This window comes from Pongo abelii, chromosome 2, assembly GCF_028885655.2.
Source record: "Pongo abelii isolate AG06213 chromosome 2, NHGRI_mPonAbe1-v2.0_pri, whole genome shotgun sequence".
NCBI lineage: Eukaryota > Metazoa > Chordata > Mammalia > Primates > Hominidae > Pongo > Pongo abelii.
In genome coordinates, this window is record NC_085928.1 from 204,535,816 (window position 1) to 204,562,221 (window position 26,406).

A 26,406-nucleotide genomic window follows, 5' to 3' on the forward strand; every position below is an offset into this window, starting at 1 on the left:
TAAAAAAAAAAATTCCTACGGTGGTTCCCACTGGCATCCATCCTTTCCAGCCTGAACTGTTAGACAAATTCAGCCTTCAGAGTGAACTACAATGCACTCCATTTAAAATCCTAAGAGTTCCCCTAGGCTTCTGGCTGCAGTGTATACCTCCAAGCTACCCGGCATGAACCTGTCAACGCATTCGGGCTTTTAAAAAATCACAAAGAGCCCCAGAATTCGAGGTGCAACCAAAGTAAGGCAACATGCAGCCAGGCAAGGGAAAGCTATAGGAAAAAGAGAAGAGCATTCGGATATTCCAAAAACTTTTCTGTTACAGATGTTTTGAGAATGGTGAAAAAAGAATTTGGACACTGGCTTTAGAGGAAGTGCTGAGTCACCAGGAAAGGCTTGAGCATGTTTATAGGTTGAGGGAAAAGAAGGTGCAAGAAAAAGAGGAGAAACCCAAGATAGGCGAGAGAAAGGGAGTGGAACAGTTTGGAGAAGTTCTGGAAGGCTTACTGGTTCTCAAGTCATGATGATTCTAGGTCCAAGCCCACTGCTTCCCTCTGATCCTACTCACTGTAAGTGCCAACCCTGATTGCAGCTGCATGGAGGTAACAGTCATGCTAGTAAGGTCTGACGTCACTTCTCACAAAGGCTATTTTGCATCTCCTCCATCCTCAAAACCCCCATGTTTGTGTGCCCTTCCCTCTCACTGTCCCCTTACCTCCTATTTCACTAAGAAAACATACACCATCAAGAGGAAAAATCCTCATCTTCCCACCGGCAAATCTGTGCATCATCCTACATCGGCCCCAGGGTCTCTTTTCCCACTCCAGAGGAGCAAAGCCTCCTCCTAACAGAGCTAGCTCTCCACAAAAATGACCGCTGTTAGGCCAACTCCAGGGACTAGGCCTTCCCAAAATATTACTGTTGCCAACTCCGGAGGACACTTTGCAGGCCTTATCTTTCTAGTTCTCTCAGCAGCATGCATCTCCTATCCCTGAGACACTTTGCTGTTAGTTTTGATAACATACTCTATTTTGGAATTCCTCCTCCCTGTTTCTCTTTGTCTACTCTGTCTCAGCCTCCGCAGGTGCTTCCTCTGTCCTTCTCTAAATGTTGCTGTTCCCCAGGGCTCAACCCGGGATCCATTCCTGTGTCTATACAAAGTTTGTTGTTTTTTTTGTTTGTTTTTAATTTGACATCTCTTGACCTTACAAGAGTTGTGGACGGGCTTCAGAAGGATCTATAAGCTCCTTAAACTTGGACGCAAATACTTTTAAAGGAAGAAGTGGAGCTTTTAGCAGCTTCTCAGAGGTGTCTGGGTCCCCAAAAAAAGATAAGAGGACTGATCCACATGCTCTCCCTTGGTGGCCTCATCTACCATGGCTATAGCTGTCATCTGCATGTACGTTAATAACTGTCAACTGAGGCTGGGCGTGGTGGCGCACACCTTTAATCCCAGCACTTTTTGGGAGGCCGAGGCGGGCGGATCACCTGAGGTCAGGAGTTTGAGATCAGCCTGGCCAACATGGTGAAACCCCATCTCCACTAAACATACAAAAATTAGCCAGATGTGGTGGCGCGTGCCTGTAATCCCAGCTACTTGGGAGGCTGAGGCAGGAGAATCACTTGAACCCAGGAGGTGGAGGCTGCAGTGAGCTTAGATGGCCCCATTGCACTCCAGCCTGGATGACAGAGCAAGACTCTGTCTCAAAAAAAAAAAAAAAAAAATGTCAACCATATGCCTGCAGCCCAGGCCACTCCTCAGAGTCCCTTGGCCATTCCTCCCTATCATTTTCACACGGTGTTTCACTGGTGCCAGATAAGTTCACTTATCCCAAACTTAACTCTTGCCTTTCTTCCCCAAACCAGCTCCTCTCTCCTGGGCCTCCTGACCTTAGCAAAGATGCTGTCACCCAAACAACTGCTGAAGCCCAAAACCTGGGAGTCATTCTTTACACCTCCCTCTCCTTTACCACCCCATCCAATCCAACACCAAGTCCATTTCAAATCCTTCCCCATTGCACAATCTTCACTGCCTCTAGAATAATGCATGTCCCCCCATCTCTCACCTGGCATGCCCCCCATCTCTCACCTGGCATGCCCCCCATCTCTCACCTGGCATGCCCCCCATCTCTCACCTGGCATGCCCCCTCATCTCTCACCTGGCATGTCCCCCCATCTCTCACCTGGCATGCCCCCTCATCTCTCACCTGGCATGTCCCCTCATCTCTCATCTGGCATGCCCCCTCATCTCTCACCTGGCATGCCCCCTCATCTCTCACCTGGCATGCCCCCCCATCTCTCACCTGGCATGCCCCCTCATCTCTCACCTGGCATGCCCCCTCATCTCTCATCTGGCATGCCCCCTCATCTCTCACCTGGCATGCCCCCCCATCTCTCACCTGGCATGCCCCCCCATCTCTCACCTGGCATGCCCCCTCATCTCTCACCTGGCATGCCCCCTCATCTCTCACCTGGCATGCCCCCTCATCTCTCACCTGGCACTAGTGCATTCGCTCCCAGCAGGTTCCTCTGCTTTTGCCCTTGCCCACCTCCAGTGCATTATTGCACAGCAGCCAGAGTGTTAGTTTATGTGACTTCAAGCAGAGCTGCTGATAAAAGCTTTCGCTTGCTTCCCGTCTCACTTAGAATACTAGATGAACTTCTTGGGTCCACAAAGTCCAGTGCAGGATGTGACCTGCCTACCACTTCCCCCTTCACTGGCACTCCTCTGCTCCTTCTGTCTTCTCACCGCAGACCCTTTCCCCAAGTTACTCCCGCTACACTAGGCCTTCTTTCAATTCCTCAAACGCACCAACCTCTTTCCTGCCTCGGGGTGTTTGTACAATCTATTCTTTCTCTTCCCTTTTTTTCTTGCCTGACTAACTTATAAGTTCAACTTTGGGCTTAAATGCATATACAGTTGTCCCTCGACATCTACAGGGAATTGGTTTCAGAACCTCTGTGGATACCAAAATCCAAAAATACTCAATTTTCTTGGATAAAAGGGTATAGTATTTGCATGTAACCTATGTACATCCTCCCGTGTACTTTTTTTCTCTTTTTTTTGAGACAGAGTCTCGTTGGGTCGCCCAGGAGTACAATGGCACAATCTTGGCTCAGGGCAACCTCCGCCTCCTGGGTTCAAGCAATTCTCCTGCCTCAGCCTCCCGAGTAGCTGGGATTACACGCATCCACCACCAAGCCCGGCTAATTTTTTGTATTTTTAGTAGAGACAGGGTTTCACCATGTTGGCCAGGCTGGTCTTGAACTCTTGACCTCAGGTGATCTACCTGCTTCAGCCTCTGAAAGTGCTGGGATTACAGGCATGAGCCACCACAACCGATCATCTATACTTTAAATCATCTCTAGATTACTTATAATACGATGTAAATGCTATGCAAACATTTTTATTTATAATATTTTTATTGTGTTACTGTATTTATCTCAAGGCTGTGGTTGTATGACACTTAAGTAAGATTGAAAAAATAACGGTTGTTTATTTTTGTAAATGTGAGAAGGACTTTTGGGATTATGGGAAACGGGCACACAAAATATCGTTCTCACCTGGGCACAGTGGCAGGTGCCGGTAGTCCCAGCTACTTGGGAGGCTGAGGTGGGAGGATTTCTAGGATTGCCTAAGCCCAGGAGTTTGAGTTTACAGTGAGCTATGATTGTGCCACTGCACTCCAGCCTGGGCAACATAGTGAGATCTCAGCTCTTAAAAAAAAAAAAAAAAAAAAAAAAACCCCATCCCCAACCAAACCATCTCTTTGTGCTGCTACTGGTAAATAATAAGTCAGTTTGGTTTATCACTGTAGACCCAGCACTAGATGAAGCCTGGCATGCGATAGACACTCAAATGTTTGCACCTGATGGATGACTGAATGAATGAATTTACAATCTCAGATATCATCTCTAAACACCTTCCCTGACTCCCAGGCTAAGAATCCCTCTTTAGCTGAGCGCACGGCTCACCCCTGTAATCCCAACACTTTGGGAGGCCGAGGCAGGTGGATCACTTGAGGTCAGGAGTTCAAGACCAGCCTGGCCAACATAATGAAACCCCGTCTCTACCAAAAATACAAAAATTAGCCAGGTGTGGTGACAGGCACCTATAATCCCAGCTACTCAGGAGGCTGAGGTGGGAGAATCGCTTGAACCCGGAGGTGGAGGTTTGCAGTGAGCCGAGATCGCGCCACTGCACTCCAGCCTGGCAAGACTCCATCTCAAAAAATAAAACAAAAAGAATCCCTCTTTAGTGCATATTTGTCTCACTGCATTTACAACCTTGAATAAGCACCTATTTAGTGGTTTTGTTTTCCATGAGTCTACCTTATTCATGTTTTTTTTCCTAAGGTTCTGAATACTTTCATGTGTTATCTCATTTAATCGTCACAACAATGCCAACACTAAAAATAGTAGTTACTATTCTGTTCATTTTCATAGATGAAGAAACTGAAGAAACTTTACATATATGATCTCATTTAATCTTTATAACAATTCTAGGAAGGAGGTACTATTATTATTTCTGTTTACAGATGAAATTGAGGAAAGCTTAAAAATCCCATTTTACAGAATGGAAAAAGATGTGTTCAATAACTCACCCAAAAGCACAGCCAGGATTCAAACCCAGACACTTTGCTCCAGAGCCAAACTCTTGACCACTATAACCAAATGAAGCCAGAGTGATTCACCATCTCGCATCAAAACTCTGGATTATCTGTTTAAGCACCCAGACTTCCACCTCGTCATGAGCCAGGACCTTGCTCAGCCACATCTGGAACCTCAGCCCCTCACAGCACACAGCGGTAGTCAGCAAGTATGCTGAGTAAGTGGAGAACAAGTTAACATTGATTTTCACAACCACGATGTCAGACTAGCAATGGAATTGTTTTGATTCTCCTTTTATAGAGAAGAAAAATGAGATTCACAACTTCACACAAGGGAGTGTCTTATCTAAGAATCTCTGACTGAGTTCAGCCCTTGTTTGTATTCCCTCTGCTGCCTCCACAAAAGGTTAGAGGTCACATGTTTAGATTATGAAGACCTTTTGCCGTTAAAAAATGGCAAAACAAGCAAACAAAACAAACACAGCACTCATTGCCTTTCCTAGAAAAACTGTCCATTAAAAGTACTTTGAGGCCAGGTGCAGTGGCTCATGCCTGTAATTTCAGCACTTTGGGAGGCCGAGGTGGGTGGATCACCTGAGGTTGGGAGTTTGAGACCAGCCTGGCCAACATGGCAAAACCCCGTCTCTACTAAACATACAAAAATTAGCCAGGCGTGATGGCAGGCGCCTGTAATCCCAGCTACTTGGGAAGGCGAGGCAGGAGAACTGCTTGAACCTGGGAGGTGGAGGCTGTAGTCAGCTGAAATCATGCCACTGCACTGCAGCCTGGGTGACAGAGGGAGACTCCGTCTCAAAAAAAGAAAAGAAAGTACATTGATTATGATTATGATGTTTGCCCAAGAAGCTCTATCTCTCTTTCTTTTAGTGCCTCCTAAGCCATTCAGTTCCTATTTAGCTTGACCTACGCAGGCCTGTGTGTGTGTGTGTGTGTGTGTGTGTGTGTGTGTGTGTGTGTGTACAGGAATGGGAACAGAGAGCAGGACTGTTAAGTCAGATGTCTACAAATCACAGTCCAGGGCCATCACTGACTTGTTTCTGTCTCTAAACAAAGCATGTAAAAACTGTTTGCCTCTGCCATGAGGCAAAAGCATGGGCCTGGCATTTTTCTAAGGTCATGGTGCCCTAGGATGTGGCAGTTCACGTGACACTGAATATTGTTTACCAACTAGCTATTCAGGATACAGGGTCCCTCCTGGAGGAGTGCTTACTGCTGGCGTAGGGCCAGTGTGCTGATAACCTAGTTCTCCAAGAGATTAAAAGCTCTGACTGTGTGGCGCCTGCCAATTTAATGGTGTAAATGCTCCCCCCACAGCCAATTTCAAGCTACCAAGAGTTTCTCTACTGCCTCATGAAATTCCTGAAAATTTTTATGTTTATTTATTTATTTTATTGTTCTTGAAATGGAGTTTTGCTCTTGTCGCCCAGGCTGGAGTAAAATGGCACCATCTTGGCTCACTGCAACCTCCGCCTCCCAGGTTCAAGTGATTCTCCTGCCTCAGCCTCCTGAGTAACCGAGATTACAGGTGCCCGCCACCACACCCAGCTAATTTTTGTATTTTTAGTAGAGATTGGGGCTTTGCCATGTTGGCCAGGCTAGTCTCGAACTCCTGACCTCATGAGATCCGCCCACCATGGCTCCCAGAGTGCTGGGATTACAGGCGTGAGCCACCACGCCTGGCCCAAATTCCTGAAAATTTAATAGCCAGCACTAGTGAGCCAATATACACCAGCCCCAGCACACTGCTGTGTATAATAATTCCTTGTATGGGTGGGGAGAGAAGAAATACAAGTAGTCCTTCAAGATTTTGGCTTGGCCAGGTGCAATGGCTCATGCCTGTAATCCCAGCACTTTGGGAGGCTGAGTCAGGCAGATTACCTGAGGTCAGGAGTTCGAGACCAGCCTGGCCAATGTGAAACCCCATCTCTACTAAAAATACAAAAAATTAGCTGGGCTTGGGGGTGGGTGCCTGTAATCCCAGCTACTCGGGAGGCTGAGGCAGGAGAATCACTTGAACCCCAGAGGCGGACATTGCAGTGAACCGAGATCACACCACTGCACTCCAGACTGGGCAAGAAAGTGAGACTCCATCGCAAAAAAAAAAAAAAGATTTTGGCTTTAGGGGCCAAGGCCTGACTCATAGGCTGTCACGGGGAATTTCCCTGTGTTTCGATGTAATGATTTGTCCTCTGATGAGAAAAGTGCAATTGTATTAATATTAGAGATGGGGAAACTGAGTTCAAGTTGTAGCCTTCTTCTAAGTCATGTATTTCTTTATTTGAATCCAAATTGTAATGGGAATAATATTACCCACAGCACAGGATGTTTAATTATCTAACACACTCTGCTATAGCACTTACTACCTGGTAGGCACTGTTTAAGTACTTTACAAACTGAACTCATTTAATCTTTATAACAACACTGTTAAGTACTATCACTAATTTAGAGATGAAAAGACTAAAATACAAGGAAGATAATGAAGTTCTTTAAGGTAACGGAGCTAGAAGGTGAGAAAGCCAGTATTTGAACCTGGCTTCAAAGTCCAAGCTCTTAGGGCCCCATACCAAAGCTAGCTGCCTGTTTTTGTGGTTTTACTGGAACACAGCCATGCCCATTCATTTACATATTGTCTGACTGCTTTTTTGCTACAACAGCAGAGTTGAATCGTTGTGACAGAGATCATATGGCCCACAAAGCCCGAAATATTTACTATCTGGCCCTTTACAGAAAATGTTTGCTGACCCTGGCTCCATAGTATCCTGTCTTTTTGTTTGGAGTGAGACATTGGTTATTATTTGGAGCCTGATAGTCCCCAGTGTCATGCTGGTTGCTGGGCCAATAAGACAAGCAAAAAATAGTGTCCAGATTGTAACTATACTCTTACGTTTATACCATAACAATTGTGTCAGTGAAATAGCATTCTCAAGCACAAGGCCTAAACTTCAGTAACAAATGATCCCTGCAAATGTATATTAATAGAAATATGTATCTAGACTGGACATGGTGCTCACGCCTATAATCCCAGCACTTTGGGAGGCCAAAGCGGGCAGATCACCTGAGGCCAAGAGTTCAAGACCAGCCTGGCCAACATAGTGAAACCTCATCTCTACTAAAAATACAAAAATTAGCCGGTCATGGTGGCGGGCACCTGTAATCTCAGCTACTCAGGAGGCTGAAGCTGAGAATCACTTGAACCCAGGAGGCAGAGGTTGTAGTAAGCCGAGATCACATCACCGCGCTCCAGTTTGGGCGACAGAGCGAGACTCCATCTCAAACAAAGAAAAAAAATATGTCTGTGACTTCATAGGACCGCAACAGCTCAAGGTTGAAATTAATTCAGAGATTACTTATCCCAACCTTAACTCCTCTTGGGAATATTGCATCGAGTTTCTAAAGTTAATGCTGTAGATTCCTCTTAATCATTCCTTGAGCCCTGCAAGATGATTCCTCTGTATAGAAATGGCCTTTTTGCCAGCCTGGCCAATGTGGCAAAACTCCGTCTCTACTAAAATACAAAATTGGCCAGGCGTGGTGGCGGGTGCCTGTAATCTCAGCTACTCGGGAGCTGAGGCAGGAGAATCGCTTGAACCCGGGAGGCAGAGGTTGCAGTGAGCTGAGATCACGCCACTGCGCTCAGCCTGGGGGACAGAGTGAGACTCCCTCCCAAAAAAAGAAAAAAAAGAAAGAAATGGGTTTTTTGCAAAGGCATCTATTTTATGAGGCTGAGGAATCAGGCTCACATCGCCACAGCTGTCATTCTTTCTCGAAGGCAGCTCCTCCATGTGCCTGTTTCAGATGCCAAGAAGAGAAGCTCCTCAAAGCCTGTCATTCACTGGCCTGTATAGTCATTAAAAACTTTCCCTGACCTTTGCAGCTACTTCCTGTGAGCAGCCCAGGGACGACCAGTCACTTGTGACCTATTTTCACAGCTGGCAGTTCTGACTTCTCGAACAAACTCGGAACAAGCCCATCTACAGCTGGTTGACTGAGTTTCCTTTGGGCTCCTGGCACCAGAAAGAATTGCTCACTGGAAGGATCATAGGTGGCACTCCTGTGTCAGTGCCCCACTCAGGTAGGTAGATTTTCATTGCCCTATAAACCACAGTCGGTATCTCAAGATCTCCAGAAGGAGTTTATGATCTTCTATTTGCTTCCTAATGGTAATTTCTTTAAAAGGTGGGGCACAGTGGCTCACATGGGACCTCGTCTCTACAAAAACAAAAAAATTAGCCAGGTGTGGTGGCGTGCATCTGTAGTCCCATCCCAGCTACTCAGGCTGAGGCAGAAGGATCGCTTGAGTCCAGGAGATCAAGGCTACAGTGAGCTATGATGATGTCACTGCATTCCAGCCCGGGCGACAGAGCAAGACCCTGTCTCTAAAACAACAAAACAAAATAGAACCATTAGCTCTTCTTTTTTGTTTTGTTTTGTTTTCCTCAGAGCAGAGGTGCCTACTGCCTCACTGTGATAGGTAAATTAAGGTGATACTGATTGCCAGCTCCAGTGTGGAAGTCCCAAGGCGAAGGAATTTCTTTCATAAACATTTCAAAAGTGAGTCGATCCAGAATACACCTCCACCATGAGATTACCTGTAATCTAATTCAACCTGGAAGATGGAGTCCAAACAGCTTGAGGTTCTGCAAATTTCACAACAGCAGCAGCCACAAAATGAAAGTGAACAAGGCTTTGGCCGGGCACGGTGGCTCACGCCTGTAATCCCAGCACTTTGGCAGGCTGAGGCGGGTGGATCATCTGAAGTCGGGAGTGTGAGACTAGCCTGATCCACGTGGAGAAACCCCATCTCTACTAAAAATACAAAAGTAGCCGGGTGTGGTGGCGCATTCCTGTAATACCAGCTACTCAGGAGGCTGAACCAGGAGAATCACTTGAACCCAGGAGGCAGAGGTTGCAGTGAGCTGAGATCGCGCCATTGCATTCCAGCCTGGGCAACAAGAACAAAACTCCGTCTGAAAAAAAAAAAAAAGAAAGTGAACAAAGCTTTAAGGTGGAGCACACCAGAAACATCTTGCTATTTCCACGTGTCTCTTTGTCACTACACTCCTTAAATACACTTAAATAGCTCATATTAACAACAGAGACAACCAGTGTGAAACCTCTTGGGGCTTTATAAAAAGTTTCCTAAAGTTAATGCTGTAGATTCCTCACGATCATTTCAAAACTAATGTGATTTCTTTAGGGTACCTTTAATTACACTTATGACCTTGGTTTCGTTTTAAAAATATACATACATTTAAAGAAGACTGAGGACCCTAAGGATCTCAGATATCCCTTTGAGGGGTACCTAATAGCTGTTTTTGATTCCTGAGATACTTGGTTTTATCTCTCCTTTAGAAACAAAAATTATGCTCAGCTGTAACCTCGTCCAGCTCTACCAACTCAGATATTTACAGGCTGATTTCAAGCTCCAAGAGAAAAAGTAGAGTCACATTTACCTTTTTATCCCCGACAACATGTAGCCATATTCCCTCCTTAGTTCTGCATCCTCAGATCAACCAACCAGGGATGAAAAATATTTAAGAAAAAAATAACAATAAAACAATAAAAAATATAGTTGACCCTTAAACAGTGTGGGTGTTGAGGGAGCCAGCCGCCATGCATTAAAAACTCTGAGTATAAGTTTCAACACTCAGGCCCGGCACAGTGGCTCATGCCTGGAATCCCAGCACTTTGGAAGGCCAAGGCAGACAGATCACCTGAGGTCAGGAGTTTGAGACTAGCCTGGCCAACATGATGAAACCCCATCTCTACTAAAAATACAAAAACTAGCCGGGCATCTGTAATCCCAGCTACTCTGGAGGCTGAGGCAAGAGAATCGTTTGAACCCAGGAGGAGGAAGTTGCAGTGAGCCAAGATGGTGCCACTGCATTCCACACTGGATGACAGAGTGAGACTCTGTCTCAAAATAAATAAATTAATTAATAATAAATAAAAAGTACAAAAAATTAGCTGGGTGTGGTGGCACACACCTGTGGTACCAACTACTTGGTAGGCTAAGGTGAGAGGAGTGCTTGAGCCCAGGAGATCAAGGTTGCATTGAGTCGAAATCGAACCATTACACTCTGGCCTTGGCAACAGAGTGAGGCCCTGTCTCAAAAAAAAAAAAAATATTGACTCCCTAAAAACATGACTACTAATAGTCTACTGTTGGCTAGAAGCCTTACCAATAACATAGTCAAATAACACATAGACTAGTATCTACATATATTTTATGCATTCAAGACATACCTAACATTTTCTTAATTTTTGCCATATTTCTAGTCTATGTGGTTCACCTGCAAGATTTTTCAAATTGTTGCCAATTTGAAAAAGGAAAGAAAAAAAAGACCATCACATTCTGGAAATACCTACTTTGGAACTTTGGAGGTAGCTTCTTACATATGTGTATTTATTTTCTTTCCCTGTTTTTCACAGAAAGGAACTAATAGAAAATATTTCTTTATGTATTGAGTTTATTTAGAACTGTTCACATCCTCTGCCCTAGATATTTCAATGATGGAAAGCCATCCTAATTATAACATAACCTAGATACCCAAGAACAAATTCCCATTCCCACATTACAGATGAAGAAGTCCAAACACAAACAACTTGTCCAAAGTCGCATAGCTGGGTAAACTGAAGAACATGGTGTTGCTCCAAAGCCATTTCTACTAACTACGACCTTATACAAAAATCTAAAACAGAAAATTCTGTTTACATGGAGATGTTCACACATATATATTTCTTTTCTTTTTAGAGATGGGGTTTCTCCATGTTGCCCAGGCTGGTCTCAAACTCCTGAGCTCAAGTGATCCATCTGCCTTGGCCTCCCAAAGTGCTAGGATTACAGGCATGAGCCTGGCCGATATCACTAATAATGGGAAAAAAATGGAGGGGGGATATCTAAAGCTCTAAAATATCAGCAAATATTCAGAAATATCTAAAATATTCAGCAAAACTGGGATATTATTTATAACACATCCAAATGATGGGGGTACTATGCAAACATTTAGTAACATATTTACAAAGGAAGGAAATAATAAAGATTAGAGTAGAAATAAATTAGAGAATAAAAAAAGTACCAGAGAAAATCAATGTAACCAAAACTTGATTCTTGGAAAATATCAACAAAATTGACAAACATTTAACTAAACTGACCAAAAATTAGAGAGAAGACTCAAATTACTTACATCAAAAATGAAAGAGGCTGGGCACAGTGGCTCATGCCTATAATCCCAGCACTTTGGGAGGCCGAGGCGGGCGGATCACGAGGTCAGGAAATCGAGACCATCCTGGCTAACATGGTGAAACCCTGTCTCTACTAAAAATACAAAAAAAAAATTAGCCGGGCGTGGTGGCGGGCGCCTGTAGTCCCAGCTACTCAGGAGGCTGACAGGAGAATGGCGTGAACCCCGGAGGCAGAGCTTGCAGTGAGCCGAGATCGCACCACTGCACTCCAGCCTGAGCGACAGAGTGAGACTCCGTCTCGGAAAAAAAAAAAAAAAATTAAAGAGACCTCAGATGTTTTTGAGTGACAAAGAAAGGAAGGAGGGGAAGGAGGGAAAAAAATAAAAAGGTATTGTTGGCTAGACGCGGTGGCTCACACCTGTAATTCCAGCACTTTGGGAGGCCAAGGCAGGCAGATCACAAGGTCAGGAGTTTGAGAGTAGCCTGACCAACATGGTGAAACCCCGTCTCTACCAAAAATACAAAAATTAGCCAGGCATGGTGGTGCCTGCCTGTAATCCCAGCTACTCAGGAGGCTGAGGCAGGAGAATCCCTTGAACCCAGGAGGCATACGTTGCAGTGAGCTGAGATCGCGCCACTGCATCCAGCCTGGGTGACAGAGCAAGACTTCGTCTCAAAAAAACAAAACAAAACAATTATTGGTGGTACAGGCCTGTAGTTCCAGCTACTTGGAAGGCCAAGGCAGGAGGATTACTTGAACCCAGGAGTTCAAAACCAGGCTGAGCAACATAGTGAGATTTTCTCTCTAATAAAAAAAAAAAGAGAGAGAGGAATTATTATTGACTTTATAGAAATGAATGATAAATATTATAAGTAGTGGTATGCAAACAAATTAGAGAACTAAAATGGATACATTTCTAGAAAGGTACAAACTATCAAAACTGACTCAAGAAGAAATAGAAAATCTAAATTGATCTAAACAGGTAAGGTGATGAAATTAGTAATCAAAAAACTTCCCGCAAAGAAAAGCCCAGGACCAGATGACCACTGATAAATGTACACAATTTTAAGGAAAACTGGTACCAATTCTTCACAAACCATTACAAAAAAAAAGGAGGAAGTACTTCCCAACTTATTCTATAAGGCCAGTACTAACCTGATACCAAACCCCTTAAAAAGACATCGCAAAAAAAGAAAACTAAAATTTATCTGCAGATACAAGGGAGCAGAAATAGCCAAAACAATTGTTTTTGTTTTGTTTTGTTTTTGAGACAGAGCCTCACTCTGTCACCCAGGCAGAGTGCAGTGGCGCAATCTCGGCTCACTGCAACCTGTGCCTCCCAGGTTCAAGTGGTTTTCCTGTCTCAGCCTCCCTAGCTGCTGAGACTGCAGGCACATGCCACCACACCCAGCTAACTTTTGTATTAGTGGAAATGGGGTTTCACCATGTTGACCTGGCTGGTCTCGAACTCCTGACCTCAGGTGATCCACCCCCTTCCCAGGCCTCCCAAAGTGCTGGCATTATAGGCATGAGCCACCGCGCCCAGCCTAAAACAGTTGTTTAAACGAAGAAAAAATTTGAAGGACTCACTTCCAAATTTAAAACTTAACTACAGAGCTACAGTAATCAAGACAGTGTGGTACTGGCATAAAGCTAGACATGTAGATCAATGGAATAGAATTGAAGATCCAGAAATAAACCCTTACATTTCTGGTCAACTGATTTTCAACAAAGGTGCCAAGACAATTCAATGGGAAAAAGAATAATCTTTTTAACAAATGATGTTGAAACAACTGGATATCCATATGCAGAAGAGTGAATTGGACTCATTCCTCATACCATACACAAAACTTAAAATGGACACGATCCCAGAAACATGGGAAAGGGGTAAATAGGCAGTGACTACTAATGGATACAGGGTTTCTTTTGGGAGCAATGAAAATATTCTGAAGTTAGATGGTGGTGATGGTTGCACAACTCAGTGAATATACCATAAACTGACTTTAAAAGGCTTATTTTTTAGGATGCATGACTAATATCTCAAAAATATCATTATTTTAAAAACAGTATATTTACAAAGGGTTCAAAATAACATAATAAAGGCTCTAGGCCATGATTCAGTTGTGCCTTTACTTAAACCTTATATTCCCCCAGGGTACCATAATTCAGAATTATCAAATTAGACCGTGAGAAGGCTCCATATGGAATCCTGTTAATATAGTCCCTCACTGAATCACCTTAACAAAATTTCATCTTAATATTTCCCTCATAGCTTTAATCAAAGTTACTTTAGTAAATATCCATATGGAACTTAACTTCTACATTTTTGCACAAATATTAAAAACATTGTCCTTCCCATCAACATATCATTCATTGTTCCCCATATTATAAAAAAAACTTTATTATGAAAATTTAGCTACAATTTATTTTGGGAAAAGCGATTCTCCTTAGGAATTATTTTTTCTGATAATCAAAACTACAATTGATTATGATTTCTTTTTAGCCTTAGAGGAAACTCATTTGAACCATAGCAATTATGTTGATTGAAATAATTAACATTTATTTATTCATTTTTTTCTTTCTGTTTTTCTACTTCAATTCCTAATTTGCAAATTTTTTGAGACAGGGTCTCACTCTGTTGCCCAGGCTGGAGTGCAGTGGCCTCGACCTCCGAGGCTCAAGCCATTCTCGCACCTCAGCCTCTCAAGTAGCTGGGACGATGGGCACACGCCACCATGCCTGGCTAATTTTTTGACGTTTTGTTGAGACAGGATCTCACTATGTGGCCCAGGATGGATATAATTTGCAATTTTATTGCTTGGAATTTTGGTGTAAGTCACCTCAAACCCTGATATTCAAAGGATTTGTCAAGGAGTCTTGTCTAAGGTTCAGTATTTAATTGAGCCTCACATTAAATCAAGGTTTCTCTAACTAGGCACCATTGACATTTTGAGCTAGATGATTCTTTGCTGTGGGGGCTGGGGCTGTCCTGTGCACTGCAGGGTGTTTAGCAGCATCCTTGGCTTCTACCCACTAGATAGCAGTAGCAGCTCCTTAGTTATAACAACCAAAAATGTAATCAGACAGTGCCCGATGTCCCTGCAGGGCAAAATTACCCCCAGCTAAGAACTACTGCATTAAATCACCCTTGAAAAACTGACCCCCACCACTATTTCAGTAACTCTTGGGAAGTTCATCATGAGGCCAGGCACGGTGGCTCACACCTGTAATCCCAACACTTTGGGAGGGCAAGGCAGGTGGATCATCTGAGGTCGAGAGTTCGAGACCAACCTGAACAACACAGTGAAACCCTGTCTATACTAAAAATAGAAAAATTAGCCAGACGTGGTGGTGGGTGCCTGTAATCCCAGCTACCAGGGAGGCAAAGGCAGGAGAAGGTTGCAGTGAGCTGAGATCATGCCACTGCACTCCAGCCTGGGCAACAGAGCAAAATTCCATCTCAAAAAAAAAAAAAAAAAAAAAAAGTTCATCATGATAGATAATAGGTAGCTAGGTAGATAGATACATAGATAGATATTCACACTCTGTTCACTTACATGAGATGAATTGAAGGTGTGTCTGCACTTACCATCAATTCCTAAAGCAGAGCTGCTTCTATCTGAGTTTACATAGAAAGAATTTTCTAGGGCTGGGCCTGGTGGCTCATGCCTGTAATCCCAGCACTTCGATGAAGCTGAGTCAGGCAGATTGCTTGAGCCCAGGAGTTCAAGAGCTCCTGGCAAACCCTTGTCTCTACAAAAAAAACGCAAAAATTAGCCAGGCATGGTGGTGCACACCTGTAGTCCCAGCTACTCGGGGAGGGGGCGCCGAGGCAGGAGGATCACCTGAGCCCAGGAGGTTGAAGCTGCAGTGAGCTGTGATTGTGACGCTGTACTCCAGCCTGAGTGACAGAGTGACAGACCCTGTCTCAAAAAAAAAAAGATTTGCCAAGAACTACAGAAGTTCTCTCGAGAGAAAGGGAAAGCTTAAAAAAAAAAAATCTAATCTGTTATCTCATTTGAGCCCAATAATCCATCAAAAATAAAACTATTGTTATTTCATTTTTTAGATGAGGAAATTGAAGTCCAGAGAATAAAAACAGTCAACTTCCAGACTAAATTCCAAATTCAGTGTTGATCCTTTCACAGCGAGGGAAAATGGGTCTCTTTCTCTCCCTGTCCCTGTCTCTGTATAACCGCAAATCCCTCCCTAGGTGATCCTCCCTGGGGATGGAGTCCTAGAAAGCCAAAGACAGTCTTCTAAAGAGCCAACAGCCTAAACTGGCATTTAATCCAGTCAACATCTAGAAAATGGATTACTACTTCCCAGATTATGTTGTACTTTAATTAAAGCTCACAAATTACTTTTAGATCTAGTTTCTCCTTTGCAAGGAATACAGGCGATAGAGGAAGAAGTCAGAGGACACTAGCAGTCAAATCCAGAAGCAGGACATTCTATAAGACATGGTCTTTACAGAAGGAGCAGAATTGAAAAAAAAGACAAATGGTCTCTGAACTTTTCTGAAGAGTCATTATCAAGAAAATAAACAATCAAAAACAAAACCATGGAGAGATGGTTTCAGAATAAAATAGACTAGCAAAACCTAAGAATCAAATATAATATGTGAACCTTGATTGGATCCTGGTAATGTGTAAAAGGAATTATGTTGAAGGAATTCTTAGAATGAAGGGAATTTGAATGTGGCTGGATATGAGTGTAGAGGTCAATTTGTTAGAGTTGTAAGAATCAAAATGGAGTCACCTGTGTTTAAAAACAAAACAAAAAACTGACAAATGGAGCCAGAGAAGGCTATGAAGGGAGGGTTCTCGTGCATAAGTGCCTGAAAACAAAAACAAAAACTATCACAAAAGTCTGCAAAAATTGCAGCCTTGCACACGGGTCATCGGAGCCTTACACAAAAAATACTTCTGTGAGGACATCTGCCGAAACAACTGGCTGTTCAACCTCAAACTGGCGTCACCCTTGTTACTGATCTTTGTTGCCAAGGATAATTATCTCAAAACAATTATATAATCTTCAGTTTTCCTTTAAAAACCTTCGTCTTCTTTAACCTTTGCATAGTTCACTATGGCATGCATATTCCCATTGCAATGATACATACCCAGATGAATATTATTTTTTTTTAGAGTGCCTCTCTCTATTTGATATTTAGGTCAACTGGTGTTAGTTTTCTGGTATAACAGGAAACTGTTCTTATTCTTAAAAGATACATGCTGAAAATATTTTGGGATAAAGTGTCATGATCGCTGTAACTTTCAAATGGGTCAACAACAACGAAACGATGATAGGTAAAGAATTATATATAGAGAAAATATTAACATTTTTAAAAATTTAAATGAAAGATGTACAGGAGTGTGCTGTACTGGTCTTCAGTTTCTCTGAATGTATGAAACATTTCCATAATAGAAAGTTGTGGGGAGCCAGGCATGCTGGTTCACACCTGTAATCCCAGCACTTTGGGAGGCCAAGGCAAGCGGATCACCTGAGGTCAGGAGTTTGAGACCAGCCTGACCAGCATAGTGAAACCCCTGTCTCTACTAAAAATACAAAAATTAGCCAGGCGTGGTGGCAGGTACCTGTACTCCCACCTACTCGGGAGGCTGAGGCAAGAGAATTGCTTGAACCTGGGAAATGGAAGTTGCAGTGAGCCGAGATTGTGGCATTGTACTCCAGCTCTGTCTCCTTTTGAGACAGAGCAAGACTCTGTCTCAAAAAAAAAGGAAAGTTGGGGGAAATGACCAAGCCTCCTTAATCAGGGATTCTGAATGAGTAGTTCATGGCTCACCTTGCAGGGAGGTGGGGCCCCATGGTTGTGCTTTAAGGACGCTGTGGACTCCCTACGATGTCAGCAACTGCTGTGTGCACCTGCAGCTCTCCATTTCTCTCGAGAGAAGTCCTGTAGTTCTTGGCAAATCCTTTTCAAAGGGGTCTCGTGATTCCGGAAGCATTGAAGCATTAAGGCTTGCCTGGAGATTTTAGGTCTGGTGGCTGCAGATGCATATGAGATGTTGGACTGCAAGATATTTCTCTACTGTTCAAATCACATGTTGGAGACGACTCCCTAAAGTCACAGGATCTCAAAATTGAAAGGAGCCTTAGGAATAACCTAGTTTTCGGCACCGAAGCAAAGCTCTAAAGACTTTGTCAAAGGTCAGGCAATAAACTTAATGGCCGCAGGAAAAGTGAAGTCCAGGTCTCCGCTCTGCTTCTGCAAAGAACCAGTTCTGTTGGTCCAGTCGCTTGATCCTACGTGAACCCAAAAAAACCAGTGAACATCCTTCTGCAGGCTACAAAGCACTATGATCTGCTTCCCTCCCTACCTCCTTCTCCTGACATCCCCTCCTCCTGTCCTGCCCAGGTTCACTCCTCACCCACCACGTGGTCTGCTTAGGGCTCCGACACAGCAAGCATGTGCCCGCTTAGGGCCTGCGTCCTGGCTGCTCCCTCTCCTCGCTGCTCTTCGTCCCAGTACTCGGTTGGTTACTGCCCCATCTTCGTCAAGCCGCCCACGTCTCACCTTCTCCATGTGATTCACCCTGACCGCCCTGTTTAACGCTGTAACTCCCTCCGCCCCCACCCCCCACCCCACCAGCAACACTCAGTTCCACTGCTTATTTTTCCCATATCACGTGTCACCTTCTGATACCCTATACAATTTGTCAGTTTTTTCCATTTGAATGTAAGCTCCACCAGGGCAGAGATCTTTGTTTTATTTGCTGATATATCCCAAGAGCCTAGAGCAGTGCCTGGCACAGAGAAGGTACTCAATACTGAAAACTTTTTTCTTTTTTTTTTTTTTTGAGGCAGAGTCTCACTCTGTCACCTAGGCTGGGGTGCAGTGGCACGATCTGGGCTCAACACAACCTCTGCCTCCCAGGTTCAAGTGATTCTCCTGCCTCAGCCTCCTGAGTAGCTGGGACCACAGGCGTGTGCCACCACACCCAGCTAATTTTTTTGTATTTTTACTAGAGATGGGGTTTCACCATGTTGGCAGGCTGGCCTTGAACTCCTGGCCTCAAGTGATCAGCCTGCCTCGGCCTCCCAAAGTGCTGGGATGACACCATGCCCAGCCACAATACCGAAAACTTGCTAATGAATGAATGATTGTTCTCTCTCTGAAAAGTAGGACATAATTCCAATTTAAGTCTCGATAAAAGGAGCCACAAAGAGGCAAAAGAATTAGGCAGGAAAGGTTGGGGTAGTGGTTACACTAGATGCTTTACAGTTATTTATACAGCAGGACTTAAACTCTTGGTTTGATAAAATATTTGAAGGAGCATATAACTGGTAGTTCAGCTCCGTTTTGCAAAGTGTCAGCCAGCACTTGTCTGTACACAAAACAGATTAGTCACATCTCTTCCTGCCAGAGGGCTTACATGTTGCAATTCTCTTGTAAAAAGTTTCTGAATATTTAACAGTTGAAGTTGAATGACTTCCTAATAGGGTGTTGATTTACTACATCACAGACATAATTAAGAGGTGTCAATTCAGGTCTGTTGGGATTAAGTTTATAGCCCCAAAGCTAAGCTTTCCGAGCCAAGCAAGTCAGAAGACAACAAGCACATGATGCAGAGGAACATTGACACACCAGCTGAAGCCTCTGCAGCTGTGTTTTCCTAAGATTCCCACCTTTGCTGCAGGCCCAGTGGGTGTCACCTCGTTCTGAGTGTGGGAGTGAAGCTAAGGTGAACCCACAGCGTTAGGCCCACGGTGGGGGACCCTGTGGGGGTCCCACAAACAGCCACCCTGAAGTTTTAAGCTTGGGAAGGAGACCCTGACCTAGTATTTATGGCGGTGGTCTATTCTGATCTACGAATGTGGGTGTGGGTATTCATTACTAAATTTCACTGTAAACTGCCAGGAAGAAAATGTCAGCCTGTGGCAACTAAACACTCCATGTGTTTCACTAGTAATGACTTTCTCTCTTCTTTTTTTTTTTTTTTTTTTTTTTTCCTAAGACAGGGTTTTGCTCTGTCGCCCAGGCTGGAGTGCAGTGGCCTGATCTTGGTTCACTGCAGCCTCCACCTCCGAGGCTCAAGCAATCCTCCCACCTCAACCTCTCTAGTAATTGGGCCTACAGACATGTGCCACCACGCACAGCTAATTTTTGTATTTTTTGTAGAGACAGGATTTTGCCATGTTGCCCAGGCTGGTGTCGAACTCAGACTCAAAGATCTGCTCACCTCGGCCACCCAAAGTGCTAAGATTATAGGTATGAGCCGCCACTTCACCCAGCCTTTTTTTTTTTTCTTGAGACAGAGTCTTGCTCTGTTGCCCAGGCTGGAGTGCAGTGGTGCAATCGTGGGTCACTGCAGCCTCGATCTCCTGGGCTCCAGCGATCCTCCCACCTGAGCCTCCCGAGTAGCTTGGACTACAGGTGCATGACACCACACCTGGCTAATTTTTTGTATATATATATATATATATATATTTTTTTTTTTTTTTTTTTTTTTTTTTTTTTTTGGAGAGAAGGGGTTTCGCCATGTTGCCCAGGCTGGTCTCAAACTCCTGAGCTCAAGCAATCTGCCTGCCTCAGCCTCCCAAAGTGCTGGGATTACAGGTTACAGGTGCAAGCCACGTACCCAGCCTCGCTAGTGACTTTTCATTGCAAGTGTGCATGCACCAGGCACACTCCCACCTCAGGACCTTTGCACTTTCTGTGCCCTCTGCCTCTACCAGTAGCCCTACAGCTTTTGCTTCCTTACCTTTTTCAGGTCTTTGTTTAAACATCCCCTCCTCACTGAGGCCTACAGTTGAAATCCCTTCACCTTGTCACACGTTATCCCCCCTGTCCTGATCTGTTTTTTTTTCCATAGCGTGAATCACCATCTGCCATATTATAGACGGTAGTTTATTGATTGTCTATCTCCCCCTCCCCACTAGAATGTAATGTCTACAAGGGCATTTTGTCCACTGTTCTCCATGTCTAGAACTTTACTGACATATAGAATATACTTTAAAGATGTTTATCATTGAACGAATGACTCTTGCTCCACTCACAAAGTGTGAATGTGTTTCCCAAGCCTATCCTTACCCTGGTTAACACTAGTCCTGATTGTCCCCCATGCTGACAGCTTGCCTGTGTGGCCTCCTGCCTGCTCTCTGTGCCAGGATCCCATGACGTGAAACAGAATAGGTGCTTCATAAACAGGAGTGACACTAGGCGTGGTGGCATGCATCTGGAGTCCTAGCTACTCGGGAGGCTGAGGCAGGAGGATTGCCTGGGCCCGGGAGTTGGAGGCTGTAGTGCACTTGGATAGCACCTATGAATAGCCAGTGCCCTCCAACCTGGGCAACATAGTGAGCTCTTGTCACACACACACACAAAAAGTTAGAAGAGAATAATTTGAATATTTCTAGCACAAAGAAAAGACAAATATTTAAGATAGTGGATAGCCCAATTACACAGATTTGATCTTTACAAATTATATATGTATTAAATTATCACAGCTGGATGCAGTGGCTCACACTTGTAATCCCAGCACTTTGGGAGGCCGAGGTGGGTGGATCATCTGCGGTCAGGAGTTCCAGACCAGCGTTGCAAACGTGGCAAACATGGCAAACATGTACTAATACAAAAAATTAGCCGGGTGTGGTGGCAGGCACCTGTAATCCCAGCAACTCAGGAGGCCAAGGCGGGAGAATTGCTTGAACCTGGGAGGCAGAGTGCTTGCAGTGAGCCGAGACCGCACCACTGCTTTGTAGCCTGGGCAACAGAGTGAGACGCCATTTCAATAATAATAATAAACTATCACATGTAACCCCCAATTACGTACATCATTATGTATCAATAAAAATAAATAAATGTGAATAAATGACTGAGAGTATGAATAATGCCATCCCTCCAGCGCCCTTGCACTGTGGTTCTCCAGCACCTGCTACTTAGGTTTCTTCAGATACCAGCTGCTCTGGGAGCTACACCTTGTTTCAGGATCTCAGTCACTGCCTTCAGCAGCCCACTATCTGATCCAAGCAGCCATGGATTCTCTTCTGTATCCAGTCACTCCTGTACCCTCTTCCCTTTTAGGTTTTGCTACTGTCTTCAAACTTGCTTTGAAGATTTGAGCTCCTATGTCGCCAGGTCACCCTCAGAGGCATCAGGACATGCTCTTCAAGTAAAGTCCAAATGAGGGATTAGACACTCTGGGCTTAATTTCTCAGTGTCCTCTCTCAAGAGCTAGACTATTACTTGCATTTCTCATCTCCTTGAATCATCAGCGCCTGGTGCTATCATTTAAAATAGGGAAAGTTATGAACTGGGTTAAATTTTTTTTTTTTTTTTTTGAGATAGAATGTCACTTTGTGGCCCAGGCTGAAGTACAGTGGTGCAATCTTGGTTCACTGCAACCTCCACCTCCCGAGTTCAAGCGATTCTCCTGCCTCAGCCTCCCAAGTAGCTGGGATTACAGGTGTTCACCACCATGCCTGGCTAGTTTTTGTGTTTTTAGTAGAGACGGGGTTTCACCATGTTGGCCAGGCTGGTCTCGAACTTATGACCTCAAGTGATCTGCCCACCTCGGCCTCCCAAAGTGCTGGGATTACAGGCATGAGCCACCACACCCGGCCTCAAAAAAATTTTTTATAAAGAAAAAAGAAAGAAACAAAGACAAATAAAATAGGGAAAGATGATTAGTAAGTCTCTTCCTTTCCAGGGCCTTAGTTTTCCTACCTGTAAAATACAGAGCATGGTATTTTTGGAGTCCATGAATCCACCAAGCACAGTATCATCTTTGCATGGTGCTTAAAGTATATAAAACATTTTAGACAAACAAGATCTTATTTAACACAAAAATGCCCAATAAATGTTTGCTAACAGGAATGATAATGCTGATTCTGTGTGAGCTGAAAGAAGCCTATTGAAGGTGAATGTGTCCTCTATCATTAAGTCTGAGGACCAATTAAAGTTAAAACGAGTATGAGTCACTATATGTTAGAATTAATTTTGAATCCCTTCGTTTAATTCCTACATGTTGTCAATGCCTGAGGGAAATGGTCTTGCCACAGGTGCCAGCTCATAAGAAAGGGGAAGGCCAGGTACGGTGGCTCACACCTGCCATCCCATCATTTTGGGAGGCTGAGGCCAGCAGATCACTTGAGGCCAGGAGTTTGAGACCAGCCTGTGCAACGTAAGGAGATCTCTACAAAAAAGTAATGAGCCAGGCATGGTGGTATGCACCTGCAGTCTCAGCTGTTTGAGAGGCTGAGGCAGGAGGATCACATGAGCCTAGAAGTTCGAGGCCACAGTGAGCCATGAATGCACCATTGCACTCCAGCCTGAGCAACAGAGTGAGACCTTGCCTCAAAAATTAAAAAATAAAATAAATATAAAAATAAAACAAGAGAGAGAGGGCACCGTCTCTGTGGTACTATTTGGCTGTGTTACATAACTGGCATTTTATTTGGGAAAAAAAAATTCCTCCAAGGGGTTCATTTCCTCAGATCAAATGTCGTTCCAGGTGTTGGTTTGCATTCGACATGTGCATTCTTCAGCCCTGGTTATTCTGTTTTATTTTATGTAAAACATTTCAAAATACAGGTTTTCCCAGAAGAGTGGGTGCCCATTCTCCTTCAGGCTGTGCTAAATGGAAGGTGCTAAACACCTGCCTGAGGCCAGGTCCAGGCCACACACCTGGGCAGGTGATGCTCCACCTCCTACCCCCAAGTGCACCCTCTGGGTAAACACAGGCTCTGCTGGGCCCCAGCCACCACCAAGGGTTCTGGTTTCACTGTTGCTAAGGATAGTGAACTTTTTAAAAACAACCTTCCCTTTCTTCTCTAATCTGGTAGAAAAACAAAAGCCCAGTCAGGAACCAATCAAGTGGAAGAGAGTGCAGCTAAATAAAATCAACATTGCACTTGACTTTCTCTGACACCAGTTCCCAGAATCTCTTGAGTGATGGGAGGATCCATGCAGGGGTTGTTTTGGAGAGCCTGGCCAAGGGGTCTCTTGCAGGGCCTGAGGTCCAACATTTAAGGGAGCAAGCAGGAAGAAAGAAGGAGGAGGTTTCCTCTTCTCACATTGCTGCCTCTTCCCATCACCTTGCCTTGAACCTCAAGAAAAGGGCTGGGCACAATGGCTCGTGTCTGTAATTCCAGTGCGTGGGGAGGCTGAGGCAGGAGGATCACTTGAGGCCAGGAGTTTGAGACTAGCCTGGGCAACATAGTGAAACCCCTCCATTTCTACTTTAAATTTTTCTTTTACAGGTGGAGTGCGGTGACTCTCGCCTATAATCCCAGCACCTTGAGAGGCCAAGGTGGGCAGCTCACTTGAGCTCAGGAGTTCGAGCCCAGCCTGGGCAACATGGCAAAACCCCATCTCTACCAAAAATACAAAAATTAGCCAGGCATGGTGGTGTGCACCTGTAGTCCCAGATACTTGGAGGCTGAGGTGAAAGGATCACTCGAGCCTGGGAGGCAGAGGTTGCAGTGAGCCAAGATCGCATCACTGCACTCCAGCCTGAGTGACAGTGAGACTCTGTCTCACAAAAGGAAAAAAGAAAAGAAATTAAAATTAAATAAATTTTAAAAATCTTTGTTTCTTTCTTTTTTTTTTTAAAGAAGGCTCCTAAGAGCCAGGCTATTAGCACCATCCTCCCTTTCAAGTGCTATACAGTGATCAGGTGAAACTGGAGAACATCTGAGTTGGGAGAGAATTCTAAGATCTCAAGTGTAAAAGCTTAATTTCACTGACTAAAAACTGAAGTCCAGAAAAGGAAAGAGGTTTTTGGCAAGGGGACACAGCCAACTGGTGGCAGAGCTGGCAATAGAACCCAGGATCCTTTTGACAACCCCCCACCCCACATACACACACCCTCCCAAAGTGTGATCTTGCTCCAAAAAGCTAGCTTCTCTCCGAGTTTTCACGTTTCTATCGGAAGCCCCCTCATCCTTTTTTTTCTCCCCCCTTTATGGCTATGTGTCTTCTACAGGAAGGACAGAAGCCCTTTTCTTCTCAGTGGATAAGACTGGGAATCTTGGCCGGGCGCAGTGGCTTCCCAGCACTTTGGGAGGCCAAGGTGGGCAGATCCCCTGAGGTCAGGAGTTCAAGACCAGCCTGGCCAACATGATGAAACCTCATCTCTACTAAAAATACCAAACTAGCAGGGCGTGGTGGCGCATGCCTGTAATCCCAGCTACTCAGTAGGCTGAGGCAGGAGAATCGCTTGAACCCAGGAGGCAGAGGTTGCAGTGAGCCGAGATTGTGCCACTGCACTCAAGCCTGGGCAATAAGAGTGAAGCTCCATCTCAAAAAATAATAATAATAATAAATAAAAAGATTGGGAATCTTGAGAAACTAAAAGAAAAGGGCAAATAAGTAAAGAAAAAGGAAAAGACTGGGAATCTGAGGGTCATTCTTTAGTATTTTTCTTATCCCACATGTGCAAGTAATGATTCCTATTAAGGCTTGCTTTAAAATATCTTACTCTCTATTCCACCCTAGCCTTCAGTCTGTGCCTGCTGCTGCCCCCTACCTCTGACCTCTCTCCAGGCCACCCGGTAGATAGCTAACATATTCATGATAACTTACAGTTGTCATACACATACATGGCATCACTGTACTGTGTTCTACATGTGTTATTTTATTCCTCTAAAAGACCCCATAAGCTGGATGCCTTTATTACCCCCATTTTATAGATGAAGAAACTGAGGCTCAGTGCAGTTAAATAATATTTGTAAGATCTCACAGCAAGCAAGGAGCAGAACTGGGATTTTATTTATTTTTTATTATTATTATTATTATTATTTTCAAGACAGAGTCTTGCTCTGTCACCCAAGCTGGAGTGCAGTAATGTGATCTTGGCTCACTGCAGCCTCCACCTCCTGGGTTCAAGCAATTCTCCTGCCTCAGCCTCCCAAGCAGCTGGGATTACAGGCACACACCACCACGCCCGGCTAATTTTTGTATTTTTAATAGAGACAGGGTTTCGCCATGTTGGCCAGGCTGGTCTCAAACTCCTGACCTCAGGTGATCTGCCCACCTCAGCCTCCCAAAGTGCTAGGATTATAGGGGTGAGCCACCGTGCCTGGCCGGAACTGGGATTTTAGAAGAACCAAGTGGTCTGGTGCCAAAATCCAAACTCCCAGCTACTATACAATATTGCGTTTCTCTGAAGCACCCATATGACCATGTCACTCCTGTGCTCAGGTCTCTTCAGTGACTCCCTTCTGACTGTGGTCGTTCAAACTCCTGGTTGGGCATTCGAGGCTCTTCAGTGGTTTGTCTCTCACTCTCCTGCAGGTAAGTTAATGCACTTTGTTGTGTCTCACATTCCTCATCTACTACTTGAGTGTGATAATACCCTCTTATGAGGCTGTCACGAGGATTAAAGGAGGTCACTCAGCACAAAGTGACACAATTGGTGTTAGTGATCATTTAGCTACCTTTGTACTGTTTCTCCCAACTTACTTAGAGGACTCCTCTGACCAGAATGTTGCTGCAAATAAACAGTGCTTGTTGCTAAACTGAATGTGAATGTAAATTTTCCCTTCCTAGAAATGTTCCCCACTCCCATATGCCAACATCTCCGAATCCTTCCAAACCCAACCATCCTCCAATCACCCTACTTCACTGCCCCCCCA

The 26,406-nt window shown here is 44.4% G+C and overlaps 2 protein-coding genes and 1 long non-coding RNA gene across 7 annotated transcripts in view; 1 reads left to right on the plus strand and 2 right to left on the minus strand.

Moving 5' to 3' along the window:
• Positions 1-4,800, minus strand: part of ATP13A3 (ATPase 13A3) — a 92,376-nt gene extending 87,576 nt beyond the window's left edge. The window contains exon 1 of one of the 5 annotated variants that reach the window (XM_063722589.1): positions 4,596-4,800. The gene's annotated coding sequence lies outside the window, so the exon portion shown is untranslated. Of the gene's footprint in view, positions 1-498; positions 519-2,486; positions 2,509-4,595 lie in introns of those variants that run through there. The other 4 variants (XM_054550981.2, XM_054550983.2, XM_054550985.2 and 1 more) reach the window with 4 other exon arrangements.
• Positions 1-26,406, plus strand: part of LOC112132638 (uncharacterized) — a 98,736-nt gene that overhangs the window by 2,994 nt on the left and 69,336 nt on the right. Inside the window, exon 3 of the mRNA XM_054551177.2 lies at positions 25,973-26,065. Coding sequence (XP_054407152.2) covers positions 25,973-26,065 — 93 coding nt within the window. The remainder of the gene's footprint in view (positions 1-25,972; positions 26,066-26,406) is intronic.
• On the minus strand, positions 6,872-15,558 carry LOC134761117 (uncharacterized). The gene is made up of 3 exons (XR_010139372.1): positions 15,395-15,558; positions 11,807-12,609; positions 6,872-9,586 (listed from the first exon to the last, which is right to left on the minus strand). It is a non-coding gene; the product is annotated as an uncharacterized LOC134761117 (long non-coding RNA).